Source organism: Amphiura filiformis, chromosome 7 (assembly GCF_039555335.1).
Source record: "Amphiura filiformis chromosome 7, Afil_fr2py, whole genome shotgun sequence".
NCBI lineage: Eukaryota > Metazoa > Echinodermata > Ophiuroidea > Amphilepidida > Amphiuridae > Amphiura > Amphiura filiformis.
In genome coordinates, this window is record NC_092634.1 from 65227594 (window position 1) to 65255195 (window position 27602).

The window sequence follows — 27602 nt, forward strand, 5'->3', positions numbered from 1 at the left end:
AAAAAGCCGACGATCAATTTAGAAAATTTTGACCTTTCGTATCATGGATTTTTTCTCAAAAAAAAAAAAAAAATAGGTCTTTTGGGGAAAAATTCCATATCTTCAATATGGAAAGTCAAAATATTCAATTGATCGTCGGGTTTTCCTCCCAGCTACATACACTTTAAGAATATATCATTAGATTTATTACATTTACTTCGAGGACTGTTAATATCAAAAATGTGAACAATATCAAATTTTAATAATTTGTCATAAAATTTGTATTATACCGTTAATTTAAAAAAAGACAATTATTTGATATCAGAAAGACATTCTTCGTATTCAGAATGCAATTCGATATGTCTGATGTGCTCTCATGTCCCACAAAAAAATACTGTCGAAACGCTCAAAACGCTCATTCCAGATCCCTTAATGTCATTAAACACGTCAAATAATTTGAATACGCATAGTCTAGTCTCAAAGATAAAATAAAACTCCTCAAATTGAATTATTACCTCTTTACTAGTGTCCCCAAATACAACGTAAAAACCACTAATTTACATTGTTTACACAACATACAGATAATATCATCACTTCCGTTGCTGATGGGCAGAGCGATTAACTGTAAACCGTTGACAAGAGCGTACTTGCGCGATTGACAAGGCGCAACTTGCGAGTATGGCGACAGAAATAACAACACGTACGGCGTGTAAAGCACACATAGTAGGCCTACGCTTCGGATCGGAGGCGCATTGTGAACATCGCGGAAGTATGCTCTCGTTTTACAGCAAATTAAAATCACGGTATAGTTACTATAATCGATAAGTCGCTATAATCTGAGGCAGAATTTAAAAGTCCGAGTACATTTTCGGTCTGGTTGGCAGGATGTCAGACGCAAATTAGTCTTTTTAATTCGGGCTCAGATTATAGCATGCCCTCGAGCGTCAAGTCGCAAGCCATACATGGCCTTTAATGCAACTTTGACCAAAGGGCCGTTCATATTACGCCGCAATTGCGGTGCGGTGCGGTGCCGCACTGCAGAATACTTCAATAAATGAAGTTCAATACATTTTAACTTGGAAATGCGACGAGTAGCGTTGAGTTGAGGCAAAAAGTAATCGATTTATCGGTACCGCATCGCACTGCATTGCGGCGTAGTTTGAACGGACCTCGACGCTGCAACAATAAGGCTTTTTGAAGTATGACGGGCACAAATGGAGATGGTGTACTTTTATTTGGGTAATCTTTTGTATGCTTTCTTTCAGCATACAAAAGATTACCCAAATAAAAGTACTCCCTCTTTTGTGCCCGCCATACTTCAAAAAGGCTTAATATAAATCAGCGATTGTGGAAACGCACTCAGCGAATACTAGGTGATTATACACTGGTGAAGTGACGTAGTTAGTCGGATTAACTACCATAGCAATAGATGAATAAAATTTTGACTGTATCCCCGTATGCCTACAACGTCCATGCGGTACCGATGCATTGAACCATATATTATGTCAAAGAAATGCTAATCACTTGCACCTGTAAGATTAGCCTGTTTGAAAAGAGCGGTATTGTATTCAATCTATTATATGATTGAAGACAGGTGATGAGTGCAACCTGCTGTAGTGCAGAGCGATCTATTCAAAAATTGTATTCATCTATTGCTATGGTAGTTAATCCGATTAGGACGTCACTTCGCCAGAAACAAAAACATCTTAACATGCTTATGAGAAATGTTTTAAAATAAAAGTCTGATATATAATCACAGCTATTTTAAACTTAAACCTTATATTTATCGAATATATATACTTCAATAGACAGTGAGCACCTTGTCCGACAATGTTGTAAAACTAGCATGTTTACCAGTACAGTGCCTGTGGTCTTCAGTTTCAATGTGTCCCCTAGTCTTGTTCTTCCTCTTCCTGTTGGGAGCCACGTTCATTTTCGCCGCGCTCATCATCCTCCAATTCCCCTACAGGTACCGCTGCATCCACATTCCCAGCTTTCTATAGATAATAAAATGGAAAACAATCTATTTATAAGCATGATCATCATTTTGGGAAACATCATTTTTAAATTGAACTGAAACCCGATTCCCCTTAAATCTATCAGCTCACTAAAATAGCAGCCATGACAAAATATATATAAATAGGCATAAGAAATTCTATGAATAAAAAAATACTATCAGGTTATGGTCACCCTTAGATATCCAGACAACTTATTTATATTATCAGTATCATTAATTCTGAGTAATTTTCAAGGTCTGTATAAACCATAACGAAATCATAATGCGCGCGTGGGGGTGTGTGTGGGGGGGGGCATGGTGCCCCTACTGAACCTAAGAGAAGTGAAAATAAACAAAAAATGCTCCATAGAGAAAGAAACATCACGTAGGTGTGTGAAATGTAAGGACAAAAAAGTATGTCTCAGATACATTTGGTAAAATAGCTTTGTGCTATGCTTTATTATTTTTTAAACATTATTTTTAAAAGAAAATGAGCTGTGCGATATGCGATATTTTTTCATTTTACATTCAACGAACAATATTTATGCACTTTTGATATTCAGATACAGAAACATAGTAATACACTGCAAAAACAGTGTCTAGAGATTGAACACTTTTTTTTTTTCCTTTTTTTGTAAATACGTTTAAAACCTAAACACCAATGTCAAATTTCAAAACATCATATGTTTAATATCTAAACACATTAAGACATATTAATTCCTAAACATGTTTAGCATTTAAACGTGTTTACAAATAGAGGACAAGGTGGTGTCTAGAATGAGTGCTTATATTATAATCCCTAGACATTGTTTTAGGCCTACATGAATTAAATAAATGAATTTGGCATTTCAGCAATGATATTTGAACTTACTTTATACTTTTTTCCACCTGGAAGATTTGGTGTTCTTTTCAGATAATCTCCAAGTCCCTTCTCTATCTCAACCTCCTTAGCTTGAGGATGATTCTTCATGCAAGCTTCTATAGAAAGGTGGAAATGATATGAGTTCAGTATTAAATTAAACTCCTTTATCAAAATAAACGGTCTGTATCTCAATATTAGGATTTTCCAAAAGCCTACATGTCGACGTGTTACCATACGTGCGGTCTGTGGTCTTAGGGGAATTTTTTATTTGATAAGTTTATGAATAAAGTATACACATATAATCTAAAATAACAAAAAAAAAACCAAGTTGGAAACGTATGTCCGATTTAGGGGTCAGATTTAAATATCCATATTTTAATTTTATAGTCACAGAATATGAGTATATTACACCCACTATGATTGGTTCAGACAGCATGACAAATTATATGCATTCTGTTTAGGCTTAGCCGATCTTAGCTCTATGGAAGCTTATGGATCTGTTTTCTCACCCAAAAGGAAAGGCCTGCGTGATTTGACATATTATGTTAATCATAGATTGTATCTTGGGCCTATGAAACTTACTGACGATAACTTTGTAGAAACTTGAAAGGGCTATCTTTAATGCTCAGCTTGCCTTTTCTCCCTATACACTGTAGGAGGACCACAAATTGTTCGTTCCCAGCTTCCTCATCATCCTCCTGATGGTTTCGTTGAGATCATGTCCTCCAACAAGACTAAGGTGTCGTATCTGGAATAAAGACATATGAATCAAAGCTAAATATTTTTAATGCATTATCGCATGGAATTTGGAAGTCAATATCGTTTATGATGTTGCCGTTGTTGATGGTTCAGTATCTTGTGATACTTTGACCCACAACTGAATAAAGTTATTGTGATTTTCATCGCAAGTGCAAAATGTCAAACATAGGCCTATTTTGAATTATGGCCTATTTATAAATGATCATGATTATTAGTACTTCAATTGTGTAAATCAACCACAATTTCATATTGTGTACTTTTGAACACACGAAAATTGCATCTTAATTCATAATTTTGTTTTTAAAGCTAGTATAGGGTGGAGGCAAGGGAACATTTTGCACAGGTTATGATTGTTTGGTATAAAATGACAGTTCCTGAGAAATATTAAAATATTTAAAGAACCTCTCGTGTCTATTCGATATTCCTATATTAAAATACATGTATATAGAAATATTTTTGGCTGAGTGGAGTTTTAATATAAAACCACATGCGGCCCTCATGTGCATGTTTTGCAAAAGCAAAACTTATAGTTAAGGGCTGGGGTATGAACGTTTGGACAGTATTTATTGTGGGACATTAGAGCACATCAGACATATCGAATTGCATTCTGAATACGAAGAATGTCCTTCTGATATCAAATAATTTTGATTTTTGAAATTCGCAATGTAATACATATTTTATGGCAAATCATTAAAATTGATATTTTGATATTTAACAGTACTTGAAGTAAACTTTACAAATCTGATGATTTATACTTAAAGTGTATGTAGGTGGGATGAAAAGCCGACGATCAATTGAAAATTTTAACCTTTCGTATTGAAGATATGGATTTTTTCCCAAAACAAAGTCTTTTGGGAAAAAATCCATATCTTCAATATGAAAGGTCAAATTTTCAATTGACCGTCGGCATTTCTTCCCTGCTACATACACTTTAAGAATATATCATTAGATTTATATATTTACTTCGAGGATTGTTATATATCAAAAATTTGAAAAATATCAAATTTTTATAATTTGTCATAAAATTTGTATTATATCGTGATTTTCAAAAAATGAAAAATATTTGATATCAGAAAGACATGCTTTGTATTCAGAATGCAATTCGATAGGTCTGAGGTGCTCTCATGTCCCTCTAAAAATACTGTCGAAACGCAATAAACGCTCATTTTAGATCCCTTAAGAGTGCACCAAAATATTGACATAGTTTTTTGTATTTCAATCAGGTACAATAAAAAGCTATCTTGTCATGTTTCTTTACAAAGTTCTAATTGATAACTAACTAAACAGCAGATTGCGTAACTCTATCACTCTTTAAACAAATGATAAACTTCAATGTTGCAAAATATGGAATATGGATATTTTTCGACAATGTTCTTAGCACATCGAAAAATGTTTCAACAGAACGAAGGACAATATCTTAAACTTCTGAACCAGCAGTTGCCAGACCTTAAGGCCTATATGATTTTATGACATGTTACATGTACAAAATAAGTAATTGTCTTGCTTTTAAAACTTTATACGAAGGAGAACAACTAAGATTACAAGAGATGGTAATCTAATACTAATGGATATGCGTTTTCCCAGTCGCCACCCAAACAGGGTGGTGGGTTATGTATTTTTAAATTGTGATCTGTTTAATTGATAAAATGTCATAGTTTGTTTTGGTGTCATTTGAAAGCTAAAACACCACTAACATTAGCAACCCTGTAAATATGAACAATGTAGCTTTTCAACTACTGGAGATGTGTGGTTGATCGAAAGTTGTGAGGGAAGGATGGGGAAGAGGAGCACACAAAGTCTATGGGAACAGGGCGTTTCGCATGTGTAACTTGAATAAATTAATGACTACAGGGGCTACATGAACTTGATTTTGGTCTTAATTTACAGCTAAAAAATTCTACTTGTTGTTTTTAATCATTTTGAACTCTTATGCATGCATACCTAGGGCTAAAGAATCGTACTGGTCATCGATCTCTTTGATTTTTTTTAATTCAGTGCTTTCAGGCAACACAAACCTAATTAATTACACTAAAAATAAAAACAAACGTGTTCCACTTCCAAGCAATCAATATACATCATTATTCATTTGCAATCATTTCATAAATATTCCAACATCTGCAACATTCCATTGTTTAGGGCAAAAATTAGCGTACTTGAACTTCTCTGGGTAATATATGATTTATAGGTCATACCATCTGTTGTTTTTAACCATGGACTTGGAGTTTGTGACTAACCCAGAACATAGGTCAAGACTGAGGTGGTACAGGTGAAGTTCTGGGTGCACAAAATATACCTCTGGGTGCAATAACCGGCAACATGATAATCATTTCAATGGATTTCCAGTAAACCCTTCTGCCTGACTTTAAAGTAATTATTCAAATTATGAGGTTTTGGGCGCTAAATACTCCCCATTAATCACATATTGCTTACATATTGGGTAACCACGGCCACTCTTTTTTGCACTTGTAATTAATAATGTTACTTCTCACGTGTTCTGTTTTTATACTTGATGACTTCTCTTTTACTACTTTCAGGAATTTGCCTGTGTAAATATACATGATATAGATGAGAATAATAATATAGCCTACTTGTAATTAAATCAGGTACTAAGTTGTCCGACGATCTGATGATCGAGTGTCATGAGTGTCATGCTAATCTAATACTCATCTAACACATTATGTCAGATAGACTTATGAAATAGGTATAACAATTTGACAAACAAGACAAAACTCAAGTCAATAAACCACCTTGAATTTCAACCAAATAATTAATTGTAGGCACGGCCTTTCGATTCTGACAACATCGCCGATCTTTTTCAATTTTGAGATTGCAATTTTATAAAGCTTTCAATCACGACGAATAGGCCAGCTATACGAATGCATCACGAACATACAAGTATTTTATTTAGTAGTACCAATACGGAATTAAACCATGAATATCATCAAACCTTACAACATACTTTTAAGTCAAGAATGGTAAATAATTAGAAAAACAATATCCTATTAAAAACATCTTAAGTCCTCAGCTTTTAAAGACTTTCCTCGAATTCAAATTACATCAACCGTCATTATATTGTGGATGCCATATGTTACTCATTGTACTTAAAACTTCACTGATTAAATTGACTAAAAACATACACGCTTTAACATGTTTAATGCAAATATAGTAATAATAAAATACAATCTTACCTTTGTTTGGTAGAACTGAAAGAAACAGATGCAAATAGTTCCTTTTGATGAGCAACTTGATGTATATTCCTTAGAACAGCATGCCAGCATAAACGATCGTGTGAAACGTATAATTTTTCACATTCCAGGTTTGAATTTTGGGTTGCCAGACGATTCACAAAACCATAAAACTTTTATATAGGTCACACTTAAAGATGTCAAGCAAGTCAAACACCGGGTCATACATCACAATCTCTAAGACACAGTTCCTCACTAACCAGCAGCTTATGCTAGGCTTAGGCTGACTTTAAAATGTTGGTTGCAAAAGCTTATCTCTACAAATTGAGATCAACGTCCGAGAATTGATGTTGTCGAATGCATATAATTGAACCGTGCTGTGATGAAGAGATTGTTATAATAAAAAGGACTGCGTGAAACACTTGCCAAATTAGGTACATGTTTCCTGATTGATGCACATATAATAAAGAATTAAACAGTTAAACTTGTATTCATCAACAATATACAGACATCATTGACTTCACAATTGCTGGGATTTATATGCGCGCACAGCAGGCGAACATTAAGTTTCATATTTTGAAGTGAAAGTTGATACACATTTGGGTTCATTTCCCACGAAGCGCGCAAAAATATGCAATTTTACACTATTTTATACCAAATCAAGGCGTTTAATGCTATCTACAAACAACAAGGAATTTTTCTTTCACTTTTTTCTTCTTTGAGATGTCGGGGGGGTTGTCATAAGAATTCAAGGAATTATTTAATCCCTGTTGATTTAATATTTAGTCGGCGTTGTCATGTGTATCTTGTCTTTTTTTAAACTTTCTTCAATCCTTCGATTCCGTCCTTTTCCTCAGTCATCTGACATGATAGCTCCTCTTTTTCCTTTCTGTTAATTGCTGACGTACCAGATATCAGGGGTATGACATAGACAAATTGCTTTTTACCGGTCAAGTTTACGGGGAGATGCGCGTATTATTCACACAAATCTTGTTATACTATTTTAGCCCCCAATCACGGTGAATTGGATGTGAATATGAAGGTGAATTTGAATTCGATGAAGTACGCGGAGCGCGAGAAAATTTCAATTCTAAACTAGACCAGGGAGGTGTTTGCCGAAAACGGGGTGGGGGGTGACATTTGATATCCCAAAGTGTATGCGGACGTGTCCCCGCTGTCCCCCAGGATTTACGACCATACAGTGCCTTAAACCAGAGTAGGCTACGTGTTAAAACATTTTGATAATATGAAATAATAATTAAACGCTTTAGAAAGACATTTAATTGACGTTGTACAAAACGTTCGGAAAACGTTCTGGAAATAACGTATTATAAACGTGGCAAAATAACGTAAAAATCGAAATATTTTGTAACGTTTTAAAAACGTTTTCTGAACGTCATGGTAAAACGAACAATATTTTAACCAAGTCAAAACGTTTTTAAAACGTTTTTAAAACGTTTTGGAAGACGAAGACGTAAAAGACCAAACTAGAACCTAGAGAAAACGTTTTCTAAACGTTTTGTGTTTGCTGGGATGGCGTCTTCTCTCTATACACAGATGAACAAATACAATAGAAGAAGGTCAGCACATAATGCAATCGCCTCGACCCATTAGTAGGCCCCTACATATTATCTGTATTATCAAAGTACTTGGAATAACAATCCGGTGAGTTCAATGAACTACGCCCTAATACCGATGGAGTTGCAATGGCGTTCTTCTCTCCATACACAGATGAACAAATACAATAGAAGGTCAGCACATATGACCTGCTTTAATGACATTATGTTATATGAGTTGTACAAAAAGCTCAATTCAGCATCGAAGTGGTTACGTAATTCTCTTGGTTACCGGATCACGCTACTTTGGTATGCCTTCGAGTGCCATATACTTTATGTGGTGATCATTTCGATCGTGGTTCATTACTCTAGCGCGTGATCCCGTTGACATAGTAACATTACGTAACTTCGATACTGAATATCGAAAAGATAAGTATTCGTTTGTGCATATGGACTCCACATTGAACATGCAAAAATTTAAACAAGAAGTGGGATTTTGACATACTGTATAAACATGGAATAAAACGACTTATAAATTCTGCCATCATGGCGTCTGGTCAATGGTTCATTTATATCCCGTATGTTTCTTTTAATTCATTAATATTCGAGACCAATTTTGCTACCCATTTATATGTACACAGGTGGATCTGTTTGTTTTTTTTGTTTTTGTATTTTCGTTTCTTTTTAAATAACAGATTCTGGTTTTCCAGTGCACGGGGCCGCCAGGGTGATACTAATTTAATGCTTTTAAAACGTATTTCTAGTATAATGGCTCATCATACACAAATGAACAAACACAATAGAGGGGTCATTCTGCCATGCTTCAGGAGTAGTGTCACCAGCCTGCCTCCATATGTAATCGAAAGTCGTAAAAGTTAATCTGATAACAATAGAGGGTATTCATTACTTCATCATTTATGTGGTTGCTCATGCATCAAATTCCTCCACATAGGCTGTTTAGCTTAATCGGGAAGTGACCTCTTGAAATGATATCACACTGATCAAACTGATCTTTATGTTAGTACAGCGAGGCCCACATAGGCCTACAATGTTCAACACAAAGTGAACGATGTTATAACTAATTGGAGGGCTAACAAACCAACACCGCCAAATTCGACTGACGTGTGTACAACGTGGGATGCTGAGGAAATTGAACACTCGTTTTCTGATCATGCATGTGTGTTTATGGTTCGGATAGCGGTTACTTAGCAACTCTCGTTCCGCTTGGGTTTATTGAATACACCACACCACTCCACGCCATACATAAATTCTCCCAGTCACATTTCCCCAATATGAAATTTTTTAAAAGTAAAATTTTAATTTTAATTCCTTTAAAGTTTGGCAGAGGCGGGGTTCGAACTCGCGGCTCACCGCTTTGGCTAGTATCACGTATACCATACGTCCAGTGCCTTAGACCGCTCGACCACGAAGAACTTGATAGCGTCATCGTGAAAATTTATACATATAATATTAATAAATCGCAACTTCATTACTGCATCATATTTTGGAATTTTATCTGCTTAAAACATTAATGTGTATTATAATAAAGCTACCATTATTTATATTGTTGAATTCTCAAGCGCATAGGGACAATTAATACGAGGGTCCTATGAATAGGCCTACATACACAATACATAAAATCGATTTTGATATCGGCCATGTGCTCAGCTGTGCATGTGGTTTCCCGCAGTGGCGGAAGTTGTATTACGAAGTGCATCCGAACTCCATTTTGAAGCAAATGATTTTGACAAGGCATTGGATTGTTCCAGTTTGCATCCTAAATCCACATTAGACCCCTAATTTTATTTACAAAATCAAAAGATTAGATTATCACAACAACAAAACGGTAATCTTTTGTCGGGTCTAATGTGAAAATTACATTAAAAAAATGCAGTTTTTACAGAATTAATTTTCACTTAATTCCAAAAAAAAAAAAATGGCGTATATAAGATTGAAATAAATTCTCTACCTTCTATACTAGATCAATTGTGACGCAAGTTGTTATCAAAAATTGTTGTGATAGATGTACAGTTAATATTCATATATTCCATTACCTATCTGATGGTACAGTTTTTACACAGAAAATATTTATTTGAAAAACCTGCCACTCGGCTTTTTCCGGAAAGGTCACAGGGTCGCCGTGACCTGTGCAATAATTACAATTAAAATTTTTCTTATTCTAACAGCAAGCGTTTCTAGAATATATTATGGCGAAATGTGGTGTATGAATACACTATATATTCGCTACTTGCACGGTTCCGCCATTATGTACTATGTGCGGGGAGAGCCTCGAACTGGCAGCATACATGAAAGGAAAAATTATGTAACCTTACACAGAACGTTATGACTAGTTCAATTCCCATTCATGTATGCTGCCAGTTCGAGGCTCTCCTCGCACATAGTGCATAGGCCCTAATGGCGGAACCGTGCAAGTAGCGAATAAAGTCATCAATATGTCGTTTCCAGTTCCTGGCTGAACTATTGGGTTCAGCTATTAATTTTTTTAATAATTCTTTTACCCCATAGCATTAAAAAACTAGTATTTTGATAATAGCTGGATGCGGTATGCAGCTGATTGGGGTGGTCACGGGTCGTTAAAACCTGAGACTATGGTCTCAGGTTAAAACCACTAACCGCGAAATGAGGATATCGAACTAGTTTGCCATGCAGGTCTTCAGAGAACCGCAAACCGCGAAAATATGGATATCCAACTAGCTTGCCCCGCAGGGCTACAAAGAACCGCTAACCGCGAAATATGGATATCCAACTAGTTTGCCCCGCAGGGCTACAAAGAACCGCTAACCGCGAAATATGGATATCCAACTAGTTTCCCCCTCGGAGCTTCAAAAAACCACTCACCGTGAAATATGGATATCCAACTAGCCGGGCTACAAAGAACCATTAACCGCGAAATATGGATATCGAACTAGTTTGCCCCGCGGGTCTTCAAAGAACCACAAACCGCGAAAATATGGATATCCAACTAGCTTGCCCCGCAGGGCTACAAAGAACCGCTAACCGCGAAATATGGATATCCAACTAGTTTGCCCCGCAGGGCTACAAAGAACCGCTAACCGCGAAATATGGATATCCAACTAGTTTGCCCCTCGGAGCTTCAAAAACCACTCACCGCGAAATATGGATATCCAACTAGTTTGCTCCGCAGGGCTACAAAGAACCATTAACCGCGAAATATGGATATCCAACTAGTTCGCCTCGCATGGCTACAAAGAACCACTTACTGCGCAATATTTTTTACCTCAAAAAAAAGAATTAATATCTACCAAAAAAACGTTCAAAACGTAAAAAGTGGCCAAAGTTTAAAAAATCTTTCCTGTGTGGCTTTTCACCCTTTTTTAAACTTGTTACCATTTAGTAAAGTAGTAATAACATGAAGAATGAGTCCTAATTTTTATATGCAACAATGTGCTCTTATAGGTTTAAGACTGTTCGAAAGCGGTGCAATATGACGTAGGCTATGTATCAAAAACATTTCAAGGTTTATGTTTTATTATATTGCGTGTTCATAAAGAGTAGTGGAGTATTATATATATAGTTAGCAAATTGACTGTGTGTCAACCTGCTTAATAAAGGCCATACATCTGTACATAGCGCAGAATCGCACATGATGATGAGTGAGTATTTGGTACTTTTTCTTAAATCAAAATACATTATAACGTCTATACGGAAAAACTTCAATTACGCACGAACATTAATTCATTTGCTCTACAAAATAAACACTGACAACGAAGAAAATCAACAAGTAGCCTATAGATGACTTCGTATGGGTCTTTAAAAACTTTCATAAATGGGACCAAGTTTTAAAAAGGCTGAAAAGCCACACAGGAAAGATTTTTTAAACTTTGGCCACTTTTTACGTTTTGAAACGTTTTTTTGGTAGATTCCATCTACGCTCGGTGCTCGCTTCGCTCAGGCGGCATAGGACACGCAATTCGGACGTACGAGGCTGGCGAAGATACAGGGCTGACAGCCCCATTCACAATACACGGTTAGCGATTATAAATGGACAATTAACATACTTGCAGTGGGGTACTTTGCAGAACCCCAACGGTTTTAGAGTAAGATAATTTTGCTTTGACACCACATAACAAATTTAGAATTGTTTGTGAAGATTTCATGATTATGTGTTAATCCAATGGCGACGTCAAAAATAGCGATATCGCATCCACCATCATCTGGCTTCGCTCGCTATTCGAGATAGAGGCGTCGCGGTTTGTGGAACGGGGCTAGTTCTAGGAAGGAACAACTGTAACTTCAATGATAATGTTAAGTCTAATTGTGTTCATTGATTAATTTAACCAATGGACCAGCAGATTTTTGGTTAAATCTTTTATCATTTTTATGCTGAATCCCAATACACTTAGGGGTGGTGCAATAATTGTGTGTACTACCCTGGGTGGTGAATTATATGGGGGGCAAAGATTTTTGGCAGGCCAAAAGGGGGGGGCAAGCATTGTTTGGCAGGTCGAAAAGGGGGGGCAAGCGATTTTTGGCACATATATTTTGGGCACCGTTTCTATATTACGCCCTAAAAAGGTGTAGGAAAACATTAGGAACACGTTAAAATATGCACAATTTCCTGCTCGCTACGCTCGCATTATATGATAAGACAATTTAATGTTATAAATTAGGGTTCCCCAAAATCTTAGTGTAAAGGGGGGGGCAAAGATTTTTTGGCACGTCGAAAGGGGGGAGGGTCAAAGGATTTTTGGCACGTCGAAAGGGGGGGGGGGGGCAAAGTTTTTTGGCACGGCCAAAGGGGGGGGGGGGCAAGCGATTTTTGGCAGACCACTTTGAGAATTCACCACCCCAGGGGTACACATAATTATTGCACAGCCCCTTATTTTATTGGTCATTTCTTGAATGGTTCAAAAATCATTTATATGGGTGGCCGTTATCAAGACTCAACTTGTTACAAGCGGACAAGTGAGGGACAACACCACCTTAAAGATTTTGTAGCAAATCCTGCAGCATGCGGGTAACCAGCTTGACCAACAGCAGAGAAGAACGATGCTTGGAAGCCATCTCACATGAAGGAAGGCCTATTCATTATTGAAAGACATTAATAAGCTGCAGCATTCATTTATTCACCGAACCATAAAAACTATTTTTGAATGTGTGACACCTAAATCAAAAAAGCTTAAATTTAATTAAATTAAAGATGCTTCTTTTTGATTAAATTACTCACTGAAAAGGGAAAAACTTGTCGCACACATATTGAAGCATAAAAAGCCTATGTAAAAATGCAACTTTTTTTGGCCGAAAATTTCATAAATGGCTGTATTTTGCAATCAAGATGATAATATAAGCAACAAAAAGCATACAGAGGCCCAAGATGGAACCCTGTGGGACGCCAATCCGAGTAAACATCGTTGCATAGTGCAGTTATGTCTACAGTAAATTTTCCATGACCTTTACAATACTTACCGGGTTTATGTGCTGTTTGTCAAGTGCCAAGTAATAACCCAGTGCTAACTAGTTCCATCTATCACAGTCACAGCCAATTAGCGCCTAGAATTGGCCACTTGACTGCCATGGTTATCATTTCCGGTTGGCTTCACACTGGTTTCGGCTCTCTGACTTGAGTTTCATGCGATCTCCCGTCATTTTACTTATCAAGGCGGTCCCCCGTTATTATAATCACTATGTTAATAAATTAAAGGCTGGCATAAAGAGTATAGATCAAGCTTAATTGACAGAAAGTACTAAATTCGTACCTCAAACAGTTTCGCGACACCCATCTTCCAACTGCGGCAAACCCAGGCCAGTTAGGTGAGATAAAATTAGCATTGAATTTGCACGGGACTTTGGACAAGATTTTGGGTTTTCATTTCTCACATAAATGTATGGTCTCCCGTTACCGAAACTTGTATCGGGTTACAAATGCAGATACATTAAGGGATCTGGAATGAGCGTTTTGAGCGTTTCGACAGTATTTTTTGTGGGACATGAGAGCACATCAGACATATCGAATTGCATTCTGAATATGAAGAATGTCTTTCTGATATCAAATAATTTTCATTTTTGAAATTCACGATATAATACAAATTTTATGACAAATTATTAAAATTTGATATTTTTCACATTTTGATATTATAACAGTCCTCGCAGTAAATTTTATAAATCTAATGATATATTCTTAAAGTGTATGTAGGTGGGAGGAAAAGCCGACGGTCAATTGAAAATTTTGACCTTTCATATTGAAGATATGGATTTTTTTCCCAAAAAGACCAAATTTTTTTGGTGTTTTTTGATAAAAAATTCATTTCTTCAATACGAAAGGTCAAACTTTTCAATTGATCGTCGGCTTTTCATCCCACCTACATACACTTTAAGTATAAATCATCAGATTTATTAAGTTTATTTCGAGTACTGTTAAATATCAAAAATATCAATTTTTAATAATTTGCCATAAAATGTGTATTTCATTGCGAATTTCAAAAAATCAAAATTATTTGATATCAGAAGGACATTCTTCGTATTCAGTATGCGATATGTCTGATGTGCTCTAATGTCCCACAATAAATACTGTCCAAACGTTCATACCCCAGCCCTTAAAAAGAATAAGTAATCTCACTATAGAGCAAGTACTAAAATCATAGGTCTTATACTTTTTGAAATAAAGGTTAATCAAGTTATTCCGAACGTGTCTTATCAAGCTTAAGAAGCTCTATCTCTGAAGACACTTTGAAAATATTAATTTGTTAAAGAGTCCAGTTTTCCCAGCCAGAATTATTAGTGTTAGTAACTGTTTATGGTATTTCTTCAGGATTTTTAATCTTGTCATGCTTGTGAAACAGCCAGAAGCATTTGCGATTGTCCCTCGAAGATAACCTCTGCCAGAAAATCGGCACGTTGCTGTTTAATAAACGATCTTGGCACCTTCTTTCCGTGTGTGTGTGTGGGGGGGGCACATTCCGGTGGGGGCACTCAATGACAATGTACGCATACGTGACCAAATTCTTTTAAACACCCCCTAAACAAGTTTTACTCTAGTTGATAAATTCTACATTTAATTACCTTATTAAGATAAGGTAATTCTCGCTATTCGCAATAAGGGCGCCGCCAGCGGTTTGCGATGTATCATGGGAAAAATCGTGATGTATCTGGGAAATGTGCACATTAATTTTTCGCAATCGATTATGCGTGCATACCGTTATATTGGAAACGTAACAATATTGTCACGTGTTTGTCAATGTAATAAAGCATGTAATAATCGATATTCGCGGACTTAATGATGTCGATTTGAAATGATACATCACGATTTTTTCCTATGATTATGCGCAAACCGTTATATTGCTGGCGGCGCCTTATTGCGAATAGCGAGAATTAAATGTAGAATTTATCAACTAGTGAGTTTTTGGCTAGTAAAAATGCAACAAATGTATCTTTTTTGAACTTGTTGTTTCAGAAAACTACCCTTATTCTTGAAAATCAGTGTTTTTAAACCCAAAATGCGTCACGCGCGTAACTTGCCTTGCCTAAAAAACAACATTTTGATATACTTGTTTTGTTGGTCACGCTTTGCGTACAGACCATTTATGTGAGTGCTAAACGCCCCCCACCCCCGCGCTTCTTTCTTTTTTACAACTTGAAGATTGGCGATGTCAGAGTCTATCCATGGAGCGGAGCTGGCTTTTACAGTAAACTATAGGAATATCAACAATGTTGATAAAACTGTTGTGTCAATTTAAGTCTTCAATTTTCTTGGTATTCAGGTTCCAGCCGTGACTATTGAGCGCTGATCCCCCTTAAGTCCAGTCCAATCGGGACGTTTAAAATTATACATTGCACGCTTAGGTTGTTTAATGGATTTATACAAAATAGGAATTGTGAAATTAATTGAATTGAATTGTGATCAGAACTCAAGTTCTTGAAACCTTCTTTGATATTGTTATGGCGCTATTTTTTTTTTTGATTTATCAATTATTTAAATATATCGCTCCGCGGTCTTTCTCTCATCAATCACGCTCGCCTACGATTCTTTGTAGTCGATAGCCAGCTCTAGAAGGAGACACACCGCAAGCGTACTCAATCCATAATCTATGTTGGGATACTTTGTTGATATTTGATGATGCGGAATCAAAGATTATTGTGAAGTTACATTTTGTTATCCGTCTATTTCTGTTCGTGTATTCAGCGAGTCTTTCCCCGTGAAACTTTGAGATCCATCGGTCATCTATCATGGTGTGAATTCTATCTTTCACCAGAATAAATAATGGATGTCGGGTAAGTTTCAAGCTATAATATCATTTACTAGATCAGAATTCCAAGTTTGTTATAGGTCAAGAATGCAATCTGCGCTGTTATCCGCAAACCTAATAATTTGTAATTAAGATGGAATAGTCACTAATTTGTTGCAGGAAATATGCATTGTAAAAACTATGTCACAGAATTATCTTTTAAGTGGGAAAATATCTATTTTTTGCAATAGCAAATATATTGGCAATCCAGTCAATACGAAGCAGGTTAACATCACCGACAATCATGTTGTCTTAAATTTGTTTAAATAGCAGCACTTCGGTTTCTATTCTTAAAACCGTTCCAAATGTCTTCAAATCCAAGTGATACTGTTGTCAACAAAGAAATTGCTGCTAGCCCACCAAATGATGCTACGAAACTTCCTGTCATGTCGAACAACCAGCCTATAAGAATAAGGAGGGAATATTTCGAGGGTTTAGTCTCAGAAGGTCATATCTGCAATAGCTACCCTATAGACATTTGAACACTTTGTATTCATAATATATTGCATATTATTGTACACAATCTAAAAGTATAGCACCTGGCAGCTATTGCAGATAGGGCATTCTTTCTCAAAACCCTCATTATGTACTTTGAGCATAACATATTATAAGCAGGAGATAAAATAGACATCGGGGATTTAGGGCAAAAAAGCATTATCTGCAATAGCTGTCCGGTGTCACACATTTAGATGTGTACAACACAGAAATTATCCGAAAATATATGGGGCAGCTATTGCAGATAGGATCTTCTGGTCCTAAACCTTCGATTTTTTTTAAACCGCCGTAAGTAAAGCCACAAATAAAACTAATGGCCGGCAAAATTGTCCAGTTTTTTTCTTTAAAAATAAGGAACGGAATAAGGGAACGAAAATGACCTTATCAAAATAATGTTAAGATAGTAAAATATTGTGGTTGCCATAGTTACATGCAAGTATTGTCGTTGTAAAGTTTTGTATGATTGTATGTTATGGATTGAATTAAAAATTCAATTGATATCTTCAAGCAGTTTGTTACAGATAAGCAAATCTTCTTCAACTGGCATCCGGACTGGAATCTGTCATGTCTGCTGTTAGCTTAGTCCGTCGATCGAGAAGTACATCTACAACGCACCTAATCAGGGTATCCAGACGAGATCTTCGTCGTCTAATGCCTTGGGTGCTCGACTGGATATAGCCTATTGAGGGTGCTTCTGTATAATCTGCACCATATGGGAGGACTGCTGTTAACTCACGCCCATCATCATGCTTCTTATATGTTTTGACATTTCCTATGTATATTTGGTAAAGTCCTTATACATCAACTTACCTGTGATAAAACCACTTGCTAACGCAGCGAATCCATGGAGCAAATTAGTCAAGGCCACGGCATGAAGGTATTCATTCTCATTAGTCGTTTCTTTGATGGCAATATACAGTTCTACTCCCAGAATACCAACACCAGCTCCAAAGAACACTGACATTAAGCACATTCCAATAAACGTGTTGAAAAAATATGTCAGAGCTAAAGCAAATGCTGATATTAACGACGATGTGTACATTAATTGTTTGTAAGTTACTACTTGATTCAGTGGTGGTAATATCACTCTAATTGCTGTGAGTCCAATCCCCCCACATGTTCCCACAATAGAAGCTTCTCTCATTGTAGTCCCGTTGGATAAGGAGAATGATACAATGTATATCAACCACCCAGTTAATGTATAACCCCATGCAAAGGCGGGTACAAGAACCTGTGCAATGAAGGATAGATTGGTGAGCAGTAGGGAACAAAATATGCCACGTAATAATTTAGAAATGTTAGAAGGAGAGTCGTTTTCGTTGGAAGATCCGGTCTTTGGAATAAGAAGGTTAGTTTTCTCCTCTTTTTCTTCAGTTTGATTTTGATATAACATTGCTCCACATGGAAGTGAATGCAGACACAGTCCACTTAATAAAAGCAAAGCTCCTCTCCATCCATAAATGTCCAGAAATATTTGTGTCAGAAGAGGCATTAATATTATTCCAAATCCAGAACCGCATAAATATACAGCAACTGCAGTATTGTAGTATTTATCAAAATATTGTGGAATGACTCCTATAGCGACGATTTCTTGAAGATACAAAAATCCTGTGAAAACATGAAGGATGCATGATTAAAAATCAGGAACTGATAAAAGTGTTTTTGTTTAGTAAATTTTCTAAGAGATGTGTCCAGCTTTCATGTATGTGTTAAACCTCTGACCAGGGGCGTAACCAGACCTGACCTTCCGGGGGGGCAAGATTGAAAAATTTCCCAATTGTTGACCAAAAGTCGCGAGCGGCTTGCCGCGAAGCGTTAAACGGGGGGGGTCCAGGGGCCCGCCTTAGGGGCCCTGGTGGGGTCCAGGGGAGCCCCTGAAGCTCCTGGTTTTTGGCATATTAGAAGCTAAAAATCAGTGTTTCAGAGTACAAATTTCAAATTCCCTCTTTCTTGACCTTTTCTCTTCTCCTTCCCTTTTCTCTTCTCCTTCCCCTTTTCCCCTCTTTTTCTTTTCTTCTTTCCCCTTTCTCTTCTTCCCTCTTTTTTCCCCTTTTTTCTCTTCTCCTTCGCCTTTTTTCTTCCCTCTTTTCTCTCCTTCCCCCTTTTCCCTTCCCAATTTTTTTTGCTCTTCTTCCCAGTTTTTTTGTGTCCAGCTTGCCCCCCCCGGCCACCCCGCGCAATCAGTAATTTTGTAGATTAAGAGATCTTTATTGACTCTCCCTCTTTCTTATCTTCTCTTTCCCCCCTTCTTATTGTTTTCATTACTTCGTTTTTCATAATATTATTATTTTCTTAAAATGCCACCGCTTACAATCACCAATTATATTACGTGAAATAAATGGATTTGATTTTATGAGAAATATATGTTTTTCTTGAACAAATCTTACCAGTAAGTATCAAGCCAAGAAGAAGTACAAGTGAATTCGGAGCACAGGCGCAGATAATGAGTCCTATGGTTGACACCAAGCCACACATCATTAGGCAAACTCGTGGACCAATTCTGCGCACAAGAGCAGATAATGAGTCCTATGGTTGACACCAAGCCACACATCATTAGGCAAACTCGGGGACCAAATCTGTTCACAAGAACACTCGCGGATAAACCTGACAAGAATAGATTGAAACTATTAGTATTATGAATGGTCTACCCTAGTCCCAGATAACAATGCGATATTGGTCTAATATTTAACCAATATGCAGGCACGTAGCCACCGTCCGGAAAAGTCAGACAGTCGGTCCTTTCATGTAATGAGTTTTAGGATTGGTTTTGGTTACGCGGTGTCCTATTATCTTGCCTTAACCCTAACGCTCCTGAATGCTACAAAATACTACTTGATATAATTATGCGCTGTTCGTGCATGCATCCCACGTGGTGTGATGACGCAATCGCGCTAAGTGATATATAGGCACGGTTTCGCTGGCCAGCGAAGCCCAAGACCCGTGGCAAAGTGTCGCCGACCGAGAGCTTGGCATGCGAGGGGTCTCGGGTTCGAATCCACCCAGAGCAAACAACTTCTTTCCTTCTTTTCTCTCTTTATTCTTTCCTTCTTTCCCATAAAAAAAAAAAAAAGCCCTTAGGCGGTTAGGGTTAAGCTATTGACTGACGTTATTACCTATACCTTTGTTTGTACACTTTGTAAGAAACATAAAACTTGTAGAAAGCAGTTTTGATTTTTATTTCAGTTTGTTATATAATCGTGTAGAATCACCTTGGTCTGAAGTTACCGGATCAAAGGGGGAAGAGCGGAGGAGGAGGTAATGTGTAGAAGAGCGGAGAGGGGATCCTAGGTGAGATGTATGGTTGTGCTTTCAGGGGACAAGAAACTAATTTATTATCAAATCATATCCATCATCATCGCTTATTAGTCCCACCATCATCTGAGCCACCACATGTTCTGAAAACATTGCTAACTGAGTCAGGTGCAGAGGGCACACATTTAAGGAACAACATCCGTGCCTACAACTCAAGCTTAGCCTTCACATCTCTGGGGTTAATGAACAGTATCTTGCAGGTCGTGGCCCTACTACTTTCAGGATTCAAGGCACCGTGTGTCATCGAACAGGGCAGCTTTTACCAGAAGAGGGAGACCAACCAAAGTTCAGCCAGATTTGTATTTATGATGTGGAAAATCAACTGATGAACTGAATGATATGGAATAGTGGTCTTGATAAGCAATGCTTGCACCAACTACAAACCATGCTGCATGATGTCAATCCATATATCAAAGAGTACAGACATGCTGCTGAAGCTATCTGTACAGCAGGTGACGATGCTGGGAATATCTGCTTAGTTTGGAAGGAAACCGGACGTGATCCCCGCAGGTATAACTTACCTACATCATCAGATGTAGCCCTGATAATGCCAGGGAGTGGTGAAGAACCAGGACACAGAGACATCGTACTCTATAGAAGAGCAAGTGATGATCCAAGGGGACATGTTCTAAAACATATCAACGAATGTCACCAGATGTATGACCCTCTCCTGTATGTTCTACTCTTCCCGTATGGAGAAACTGGGTGGCAAATCGGCATCAACTTACCTCAGGGGTCCAAACAGAAAATGTCTCCAATGATGTACTATTCGTACAAACTTATGGTCCGCGATGAGTTTAGCACTCTGTTGCATGGAGGCAGGCTGTTCCAGTAGTATGTTGTAGACATGTATGCAAAGATTGAAACACAACGCCTGTCATTCCACAGATATAACCAGGATGCATTGAATGCTGAACTCTACCAAGGTCTCTATGATGCTGTTAACAGTGGAGATTATGATGGAAAAAATGTTGGTCGGTTGGTCAGGATGCCATGGCTATAGTCAGGAGATTTGGCAAGCCGGATCTTTTCTTCACAATGACATGCAATCCTAACTGGCCAGAGATCAAAGAAGCTCTTTTTCCACATCAAACAGCAAGTGACAGACCAGATATTGTAGTGCGGGTCTTCATGATGAAGATGAAGCAAGTAATTCACGAACTGACTCCCAAGCATATCCTGGGAAAAGTAATTGCTTTTGTGTATGTCATTGAATTCCAGAAGAGAGGGCTACCACATGAGCACATTCTTACCATCATTGCACCAGACGACAAACCTCAGAGCGCTGATGATTATGATAAATGTGTCACAGCAGAGATACCACACAAGGCACTGCTCCTAGCACTTTACACTACTGTTACGAGTCACATGATACATTGTCCTTGCGGTCATCTCAAGCCTACCTCCCCATGCATGAAGGATGGAATCTGTTCCAAAGGGTACCCAAAGGAATTCTCTGCGGTATCACAATGTAATGATGATGGCTACCCGGTGTATAGGCGAAGAAATGATGGCCGTTCAATTACCAAAACCATCACCCAAGCAGGTGGAAATAAGGAACAGATTCCAATGGACAACAGATGGGTAGTCCCCTACAATCCATACCTGACTGCATTTCTAAACACTCACATCAATGTAGAGATCTGCAACAACAAGTATGTGTACAAGGGTAATGATATGATCACAGCACAGATCGGCCAACAGCAACCATCACAACAACAAAGCAGTGGAGAACAGCCATAAGTGATCAATGAAATCAGCAATTATGTCAATGCACGCTTTATTACACCACAAGAAGCATGCTGGAGAATTTTCCACTACATACTGCATGACAGATCGCCTGCAATCCAACGACTCAGTGTACATCTCGAGGGTCAACAGCAGATTCTCTTCAAAGATGCACTAGAAAAAGCAAAAGATACTACACTGATGGCGTGGTTCAAAACCAACCAAAGAGATCATGAAGCAAGGAAGCTGCTATATATATATTTTCCAGAGAAATACACATGGAATGCCCAAAGCAGACAATGGAAACCAAGAAAGGCAGGAGACACTATAGGATCTCCATCTCAGGGAGAAAAATACTATCTCCGAATGCTTCTCACTCATGTTCGTGGAAAAACAAGCTTTTTGGATATACGAACACTAAGTGATGGCACAATATGTTCAACATACAAAGAGACAGCCCTGAAACTCGGACTCCTGGAGAGTGACACTGAGTGGGTTACCTGCCTCACTGAAGCAGCTCAGTACAAGATGCCTAGCCAACTGCGTCACCTATTTGCCATTATCTTGGTGTTTGCATCACCTGCTGAACCAGGCAAATTGTGGAACAAGCACAACGCAACACTATGCGAAGACATCCAGTACCACACAGACATTGATCCCAGTAATGATGTCATCAACACTGCACTTATTGACATTGAACATCACCTCCAGATCCATGGCAAGCACCTAAGTGATTATGAAGGGCTCCCTGAGACCCAACAAGAGCAAGCAGTCTCAAGAAAAGCAAAAGCAAGAAAAGCTTCAACAAACATAGAGATGATGAATGCAGATCAAAGGGCAGTCTATGATGAGATCATTGCAGCAACATCAAACCCTGATATGGCTGATCACACAGCATTCTTCATTGATGGTCCTGGTGGAACTGGCAAAACATTCATATACTGAAAACTTTATGTTGCCCTTTCCCGAGCTAGATCTTTTGAAAACATCACTGTCCTCACACCAAAGCGTACAGAATATGAGTGGACAAGTCCAGTGCCTTACCAAAAACATTGTGTACACAGAAATCCTGTAGGCACCTCATTTCAGCGCATATCAGTCCACAGCAACCATCACAGCAAGAACGCAGTGGAGATACAATTCAGCCAACAAACGTGATCAGCTAAATCAACAACTATGTGAATGCACGATGTACACCATCTCATCATAATGACATCATGTCTCACATTAGACAAATATTTGCATTGATCATGTTGATCGGCATTTAATTGCAACATAAACACCAATCCTTTGCTTCATGAAAAATATTAGGAATCATTAATATTAATAATAGCTTATTCAAAACGATATGGGAAATACCTACATGTAAATGTCACTATCTGACACAAGCTGCATTTCATACCCGGGGGGCACTTCAATATGAAATGGATATAGGTGTAGGGCTGGCACTTTCGCACTGAGGGGCATTCGGTGAGAGCAAAATGTACAAAATATGGGGTCATTGGGTGAGAGCATGATTTTTGGCATTCGGTGAGAGCAAAATGTAAAAAATATGTGGTCATTGGGTGAGAACATGACTTTTTTTTAATATAAATTTTTGGGTGAAAGCCGAAACAGCGCCACAAAAACCTTGAAAATCAAATTTCTAGTTCGGAATGGCTTCAAATGTCATTGTTTTTTCAAAATAAGTAACAAAATCAGTGATAAATGAAAGTTGCTGTTCAAATTGAACTTGTAAGGGTCTTTGGGTGACAGATCAAATGGAAAAAAATATGGGGTCTTCGGGTGACAGAGCATGTGTTCGTAAAAAAATATGGGGTCTTTGGGTGACAGCGATGCTGAAAAAGGGGTCTTAACAGCCCTACATACGCGTCACCTCCAAAGTTGGAGTGCCCCCGGGATTTCATAAGGCCTTAAGTTTTTATTAGTACATTGTAAGGGAAACTTGAACTCAACCTATAACTGCAACTTGAATGAAATCAACCTATTATAACTGCAACTTGAATGAAATCAACCTACAGCCTGTCTCAAAAAAAATTGTGCAAGTGAAAATGCGCCCTCTCTGGCAATAAGAAAATACCGTTGTGACATTATGCTTACATCAACGTCAAGGGCGTAATCTTAGCTCTCAAATGCCATTTGTTCTGTTCAATTTGCTTGTTTTAATCTCGAGATATGTTTAGTTAAAGATGAAAGGGTAAAATCACAATTGTGCCACTTTTACTAGGGAAACGGGCTTTACATGTAACAGTGATAGCATCAAGTTTATCAAGAGTTCCTTCGTGAAATCAAAAGAATGCATGAATTACAAAATATAAAATTGTTTTGACTGTTTTATCATGATGCAGGAATGATGATTCTCTTTTTCCACTTAAAAGAGATTAAAAGATAAATAAATATTCTGCTGTAAAAATTTAATACATGTGCATGTCAATGATTTATCATGGTAAATACTGTTCTCTTTAGTCACTTAATACATGTTAAAAGACAAACAAATATTGCGCACTTATACATTTTATAGGTAAATGAACGCGTATTACCTGTTGGAAGAGATAGCCTATTAGACAAAATAATGCACGCGCGCTGATATATGTTGATGCGTCTAATGCATGCGCCCCGAAAGGGGGAGTGCATTAGGCGCATCAACATCAGCTATCTTTGATTCACATGTTCAGCTCTCTTCCCTAGTAATAGTGGCACAATTGTGATTTTACCCTTTCGTTGTTAAATAAACATAGCTCGAAATTGGAACAAGCAAATTGGACAGAACAAACGTCATTTGAGAGCTAAGACTGCGCCCGTGACGTTGATGTAAGCATTATGTCACAACGGTATTTTCTAACTGCCAAAGAGGGCGCTTTTCACTTGCACATTTTTTTTGAGACAGGCTGTATAACTGCAACTGAATGTGTCTGTCTGATAACTGCAACTGAGTATCTGTGTGTCTGTCTGTCTGTCCATCTGAGGTCAAAGGTCATCCAGGGGCTAAGATTTAAACTTCGCCCTATTTGCCTTAAAGTTGGTGAAAGTAATTCTCCTTATCACGGGAGCATGAACAAAATCAAACCGAGGTCACTCGAGGTAAAAGGTCATAATAATGGTGTCAAAATTAGAGTATGCCCAATTGGGCTTAAAAGTGGTAAAAAGAATCCTCAATATGAGGGGAACATATCCAAAAGTCATTATCAGGGAACAAACAGCATTGCAGTCAGTTACTCTCACGGCAACGGGTGAACTAGTTTAGTATTAAAACCCGGGGGGGTCACTCGCATACCAAAGTGGTACGCATGCTCGTCCCCAAAAACGTCGAAAAAGGGTTGATTTTTGGCCTTGTGGCGGCGTCGACGTTTTAGAAAAAAGGGTGCTTTTCAGGTAAAGTTTCGACGTTTAGGGTATATTTTTTCATTTTCAGTGGGTTTGTTTTAGAATTTACGCCATTTAGGGGTGCATTTTAGTTTCTTACGCCGAATTACGCCATATTTTAGGGGTAAGATTTACAGAGCCTTACGCCAATAAGGGGTGAAATTTTTCCACACTGATTACGCCATTTAGGGTCCATTTTTGAGGTGCTGGGACGAGCATGCATACCACTTTGGTATGCGAGTGATCCCCCCGGGTATTAAAATAACAATAACATTCATTCGAATGATTAATATGACCTGTCATAGTTAATAGGTTCACATGGGTACCGTGGTAAAACGGGAATGAATAGGAACAAAACAACGGGTAAGTTCAGCTCGAATAATATCTGCTGAATCATGTTCCAAACAATGACGGTTTGTATGCAACATGGAATAATAAAGTGTATTGAGTTTTAAACGGTAAATATACTAAGATATACATAGAATGTATTAAAGTTGGTCGTAATTTCCGTATGGTGACAGTGACAAAAAAGACTCAAAATAATTATTAAGAATTTTAATTCACAGAAATATTGCATTGTAAACGGTGAATATACTAAGATATACATAGAATGTATTAAAGTTGGTCATGATTTCCGTATGGTAACAGTGACAAAAAATAATTATTAAGAATTTTAATTCACAGAATATTTGCACTCTACCGAATCATCATACATGTACTCCTGGGGACATGTACATATATCAGTTGAACAATGGAACAGACTTACGCATCATACACTGGAACATAGAAAAATTTAACACGAGATCAAATTAATGATGCTTAATCGTTATTCTTTATAATATATCAATATACAGGAAAAGAATAATAATAATAATAATAATAATAATAATAATAATAATAATAATAATAATAATAATAATAATAATAATAATAATAATAATAATAATAATAATAATAATGAAACGGCATCTATATAGTGCATTGTGAATCGCAGATTCGTCAATGCGCGTTACAATAAAAACATAGGCGTAGATCACGCATCGAACACCAATACATTTAAGGGGTACTACACCCCTCGATAAATTTGTGTCTATTTTTGCATTTTTCTCGAAAACTATTAACACAGTGATAACTAAAGTTATGTATATTATAGGGGCAAAGAATATTGAAGATATGGATATTTTTCCCAAAAAGACCAAATTTTTTTGGTGTTTTGGAAAAAAAATCCATATCTTCAATACGAAAGGTTAATATTTTCAATTGATCGTCGGCTTTTCATCCCACCTACATACACTTTAAGTATAAATCAGCAGATTTATAAAGTTTACTTCGAGTACTGTTAAATATCAAAAAGATCAATTTTTAATAATTTGCCATAAAATGTGTATTACATTGCGAATTTCAAAAAATCAAAATTATTTGATATCAGAAGGACATTTTTCGTATTCAGAATGCAATTCGATATGTCTGATGTGCTCTAATGTCCCACAATAAATACTGTCCAAACGTTCATACCCCTTCCCTTAAGTCTTTAGCATAACACAAAATCGATGAGCTTACCAATCACACTGCCCCATCCTAATATGATCGACACAGCGGATCCAACCACCCATGTATAGGTTTCAAACTGTTCCTTGATCGCTGGTAGTAAGACACTGAAACTCTTGATAACACCTACTTCCAGAAAGAGTGAGAAGGTAACTATGCCTAGGACGACCCAAGAGGTAGCATTGTCTTTACTTTTAGTCATCCTTATAGTAATACCGACTTTTATGGATGGAATCAGATTAAGCGTTAGTCATGTTAAAGCACGCATATATACCACTGAATAGTATTACAGCGAGTACAGCAGTACTCGCCGTACGCTAGAGTTTCTAGAATGCTGCTAAAATAAACAAATGTTAATGTTAATTTATTGTACATTCTAGGGAAGCGTGGTTACCTTTTTGAAATCGCCGAGTGGGAGGGTTTTCAATGAAATATTTTTTGTGTTAAAACTGAAGTATCCACATCACATATAACGACTCGTGATACCCAATTATTTGGTTTAGGAGGCAGAGAATTTTATTTCAATTTTATATACGCCAAAATATTTTCTGAATT

At 37.4% G+C, this 27602-nt stretch overlaps 1 protein-coding gene and 1 long non-coding RNA gene across 2 annotated transcripts; both read right to left on the reverse strand.

Annotated features, from left to right (window-relative positions):
- Positions 1-320: 320 nt before the first annotated feature.
- Positions 321-6982, reverse strand: LOC140157479 (uncharacterized). The gene is made up of 4 exons (XR_011859687.1): positions 6785-6982; positions 3420-3585; positions 2847-2953; positions 321-1976 (listed from the first exon to the last, which is right to left on the reverse strand). It is a non-coding gene; the product is annotated as an uncharacterized lncRNA (long non-coding RNA).
- Positions 6983-15997: 9015 nt separating this feature from the next.
- On the reverse strand, positions 15998-27327 carry LOC140156433 (monocarboxylate transporter 6-like). Its single transcript, XM_072179381.1, is given in 5 exon segments — positions 15998-17003; positions 17907-18704; positions 19484-19605; positions 19607-19700; positions 27060-27327. Coding segments are annotated over 5 exon segments (1344 nt in total). The 5' UTR covers positions 27250-27327; the 3' UTR covers positions 15998-16863.
- Positions 27328-27602: the final 275 nt, after the last annotated feature.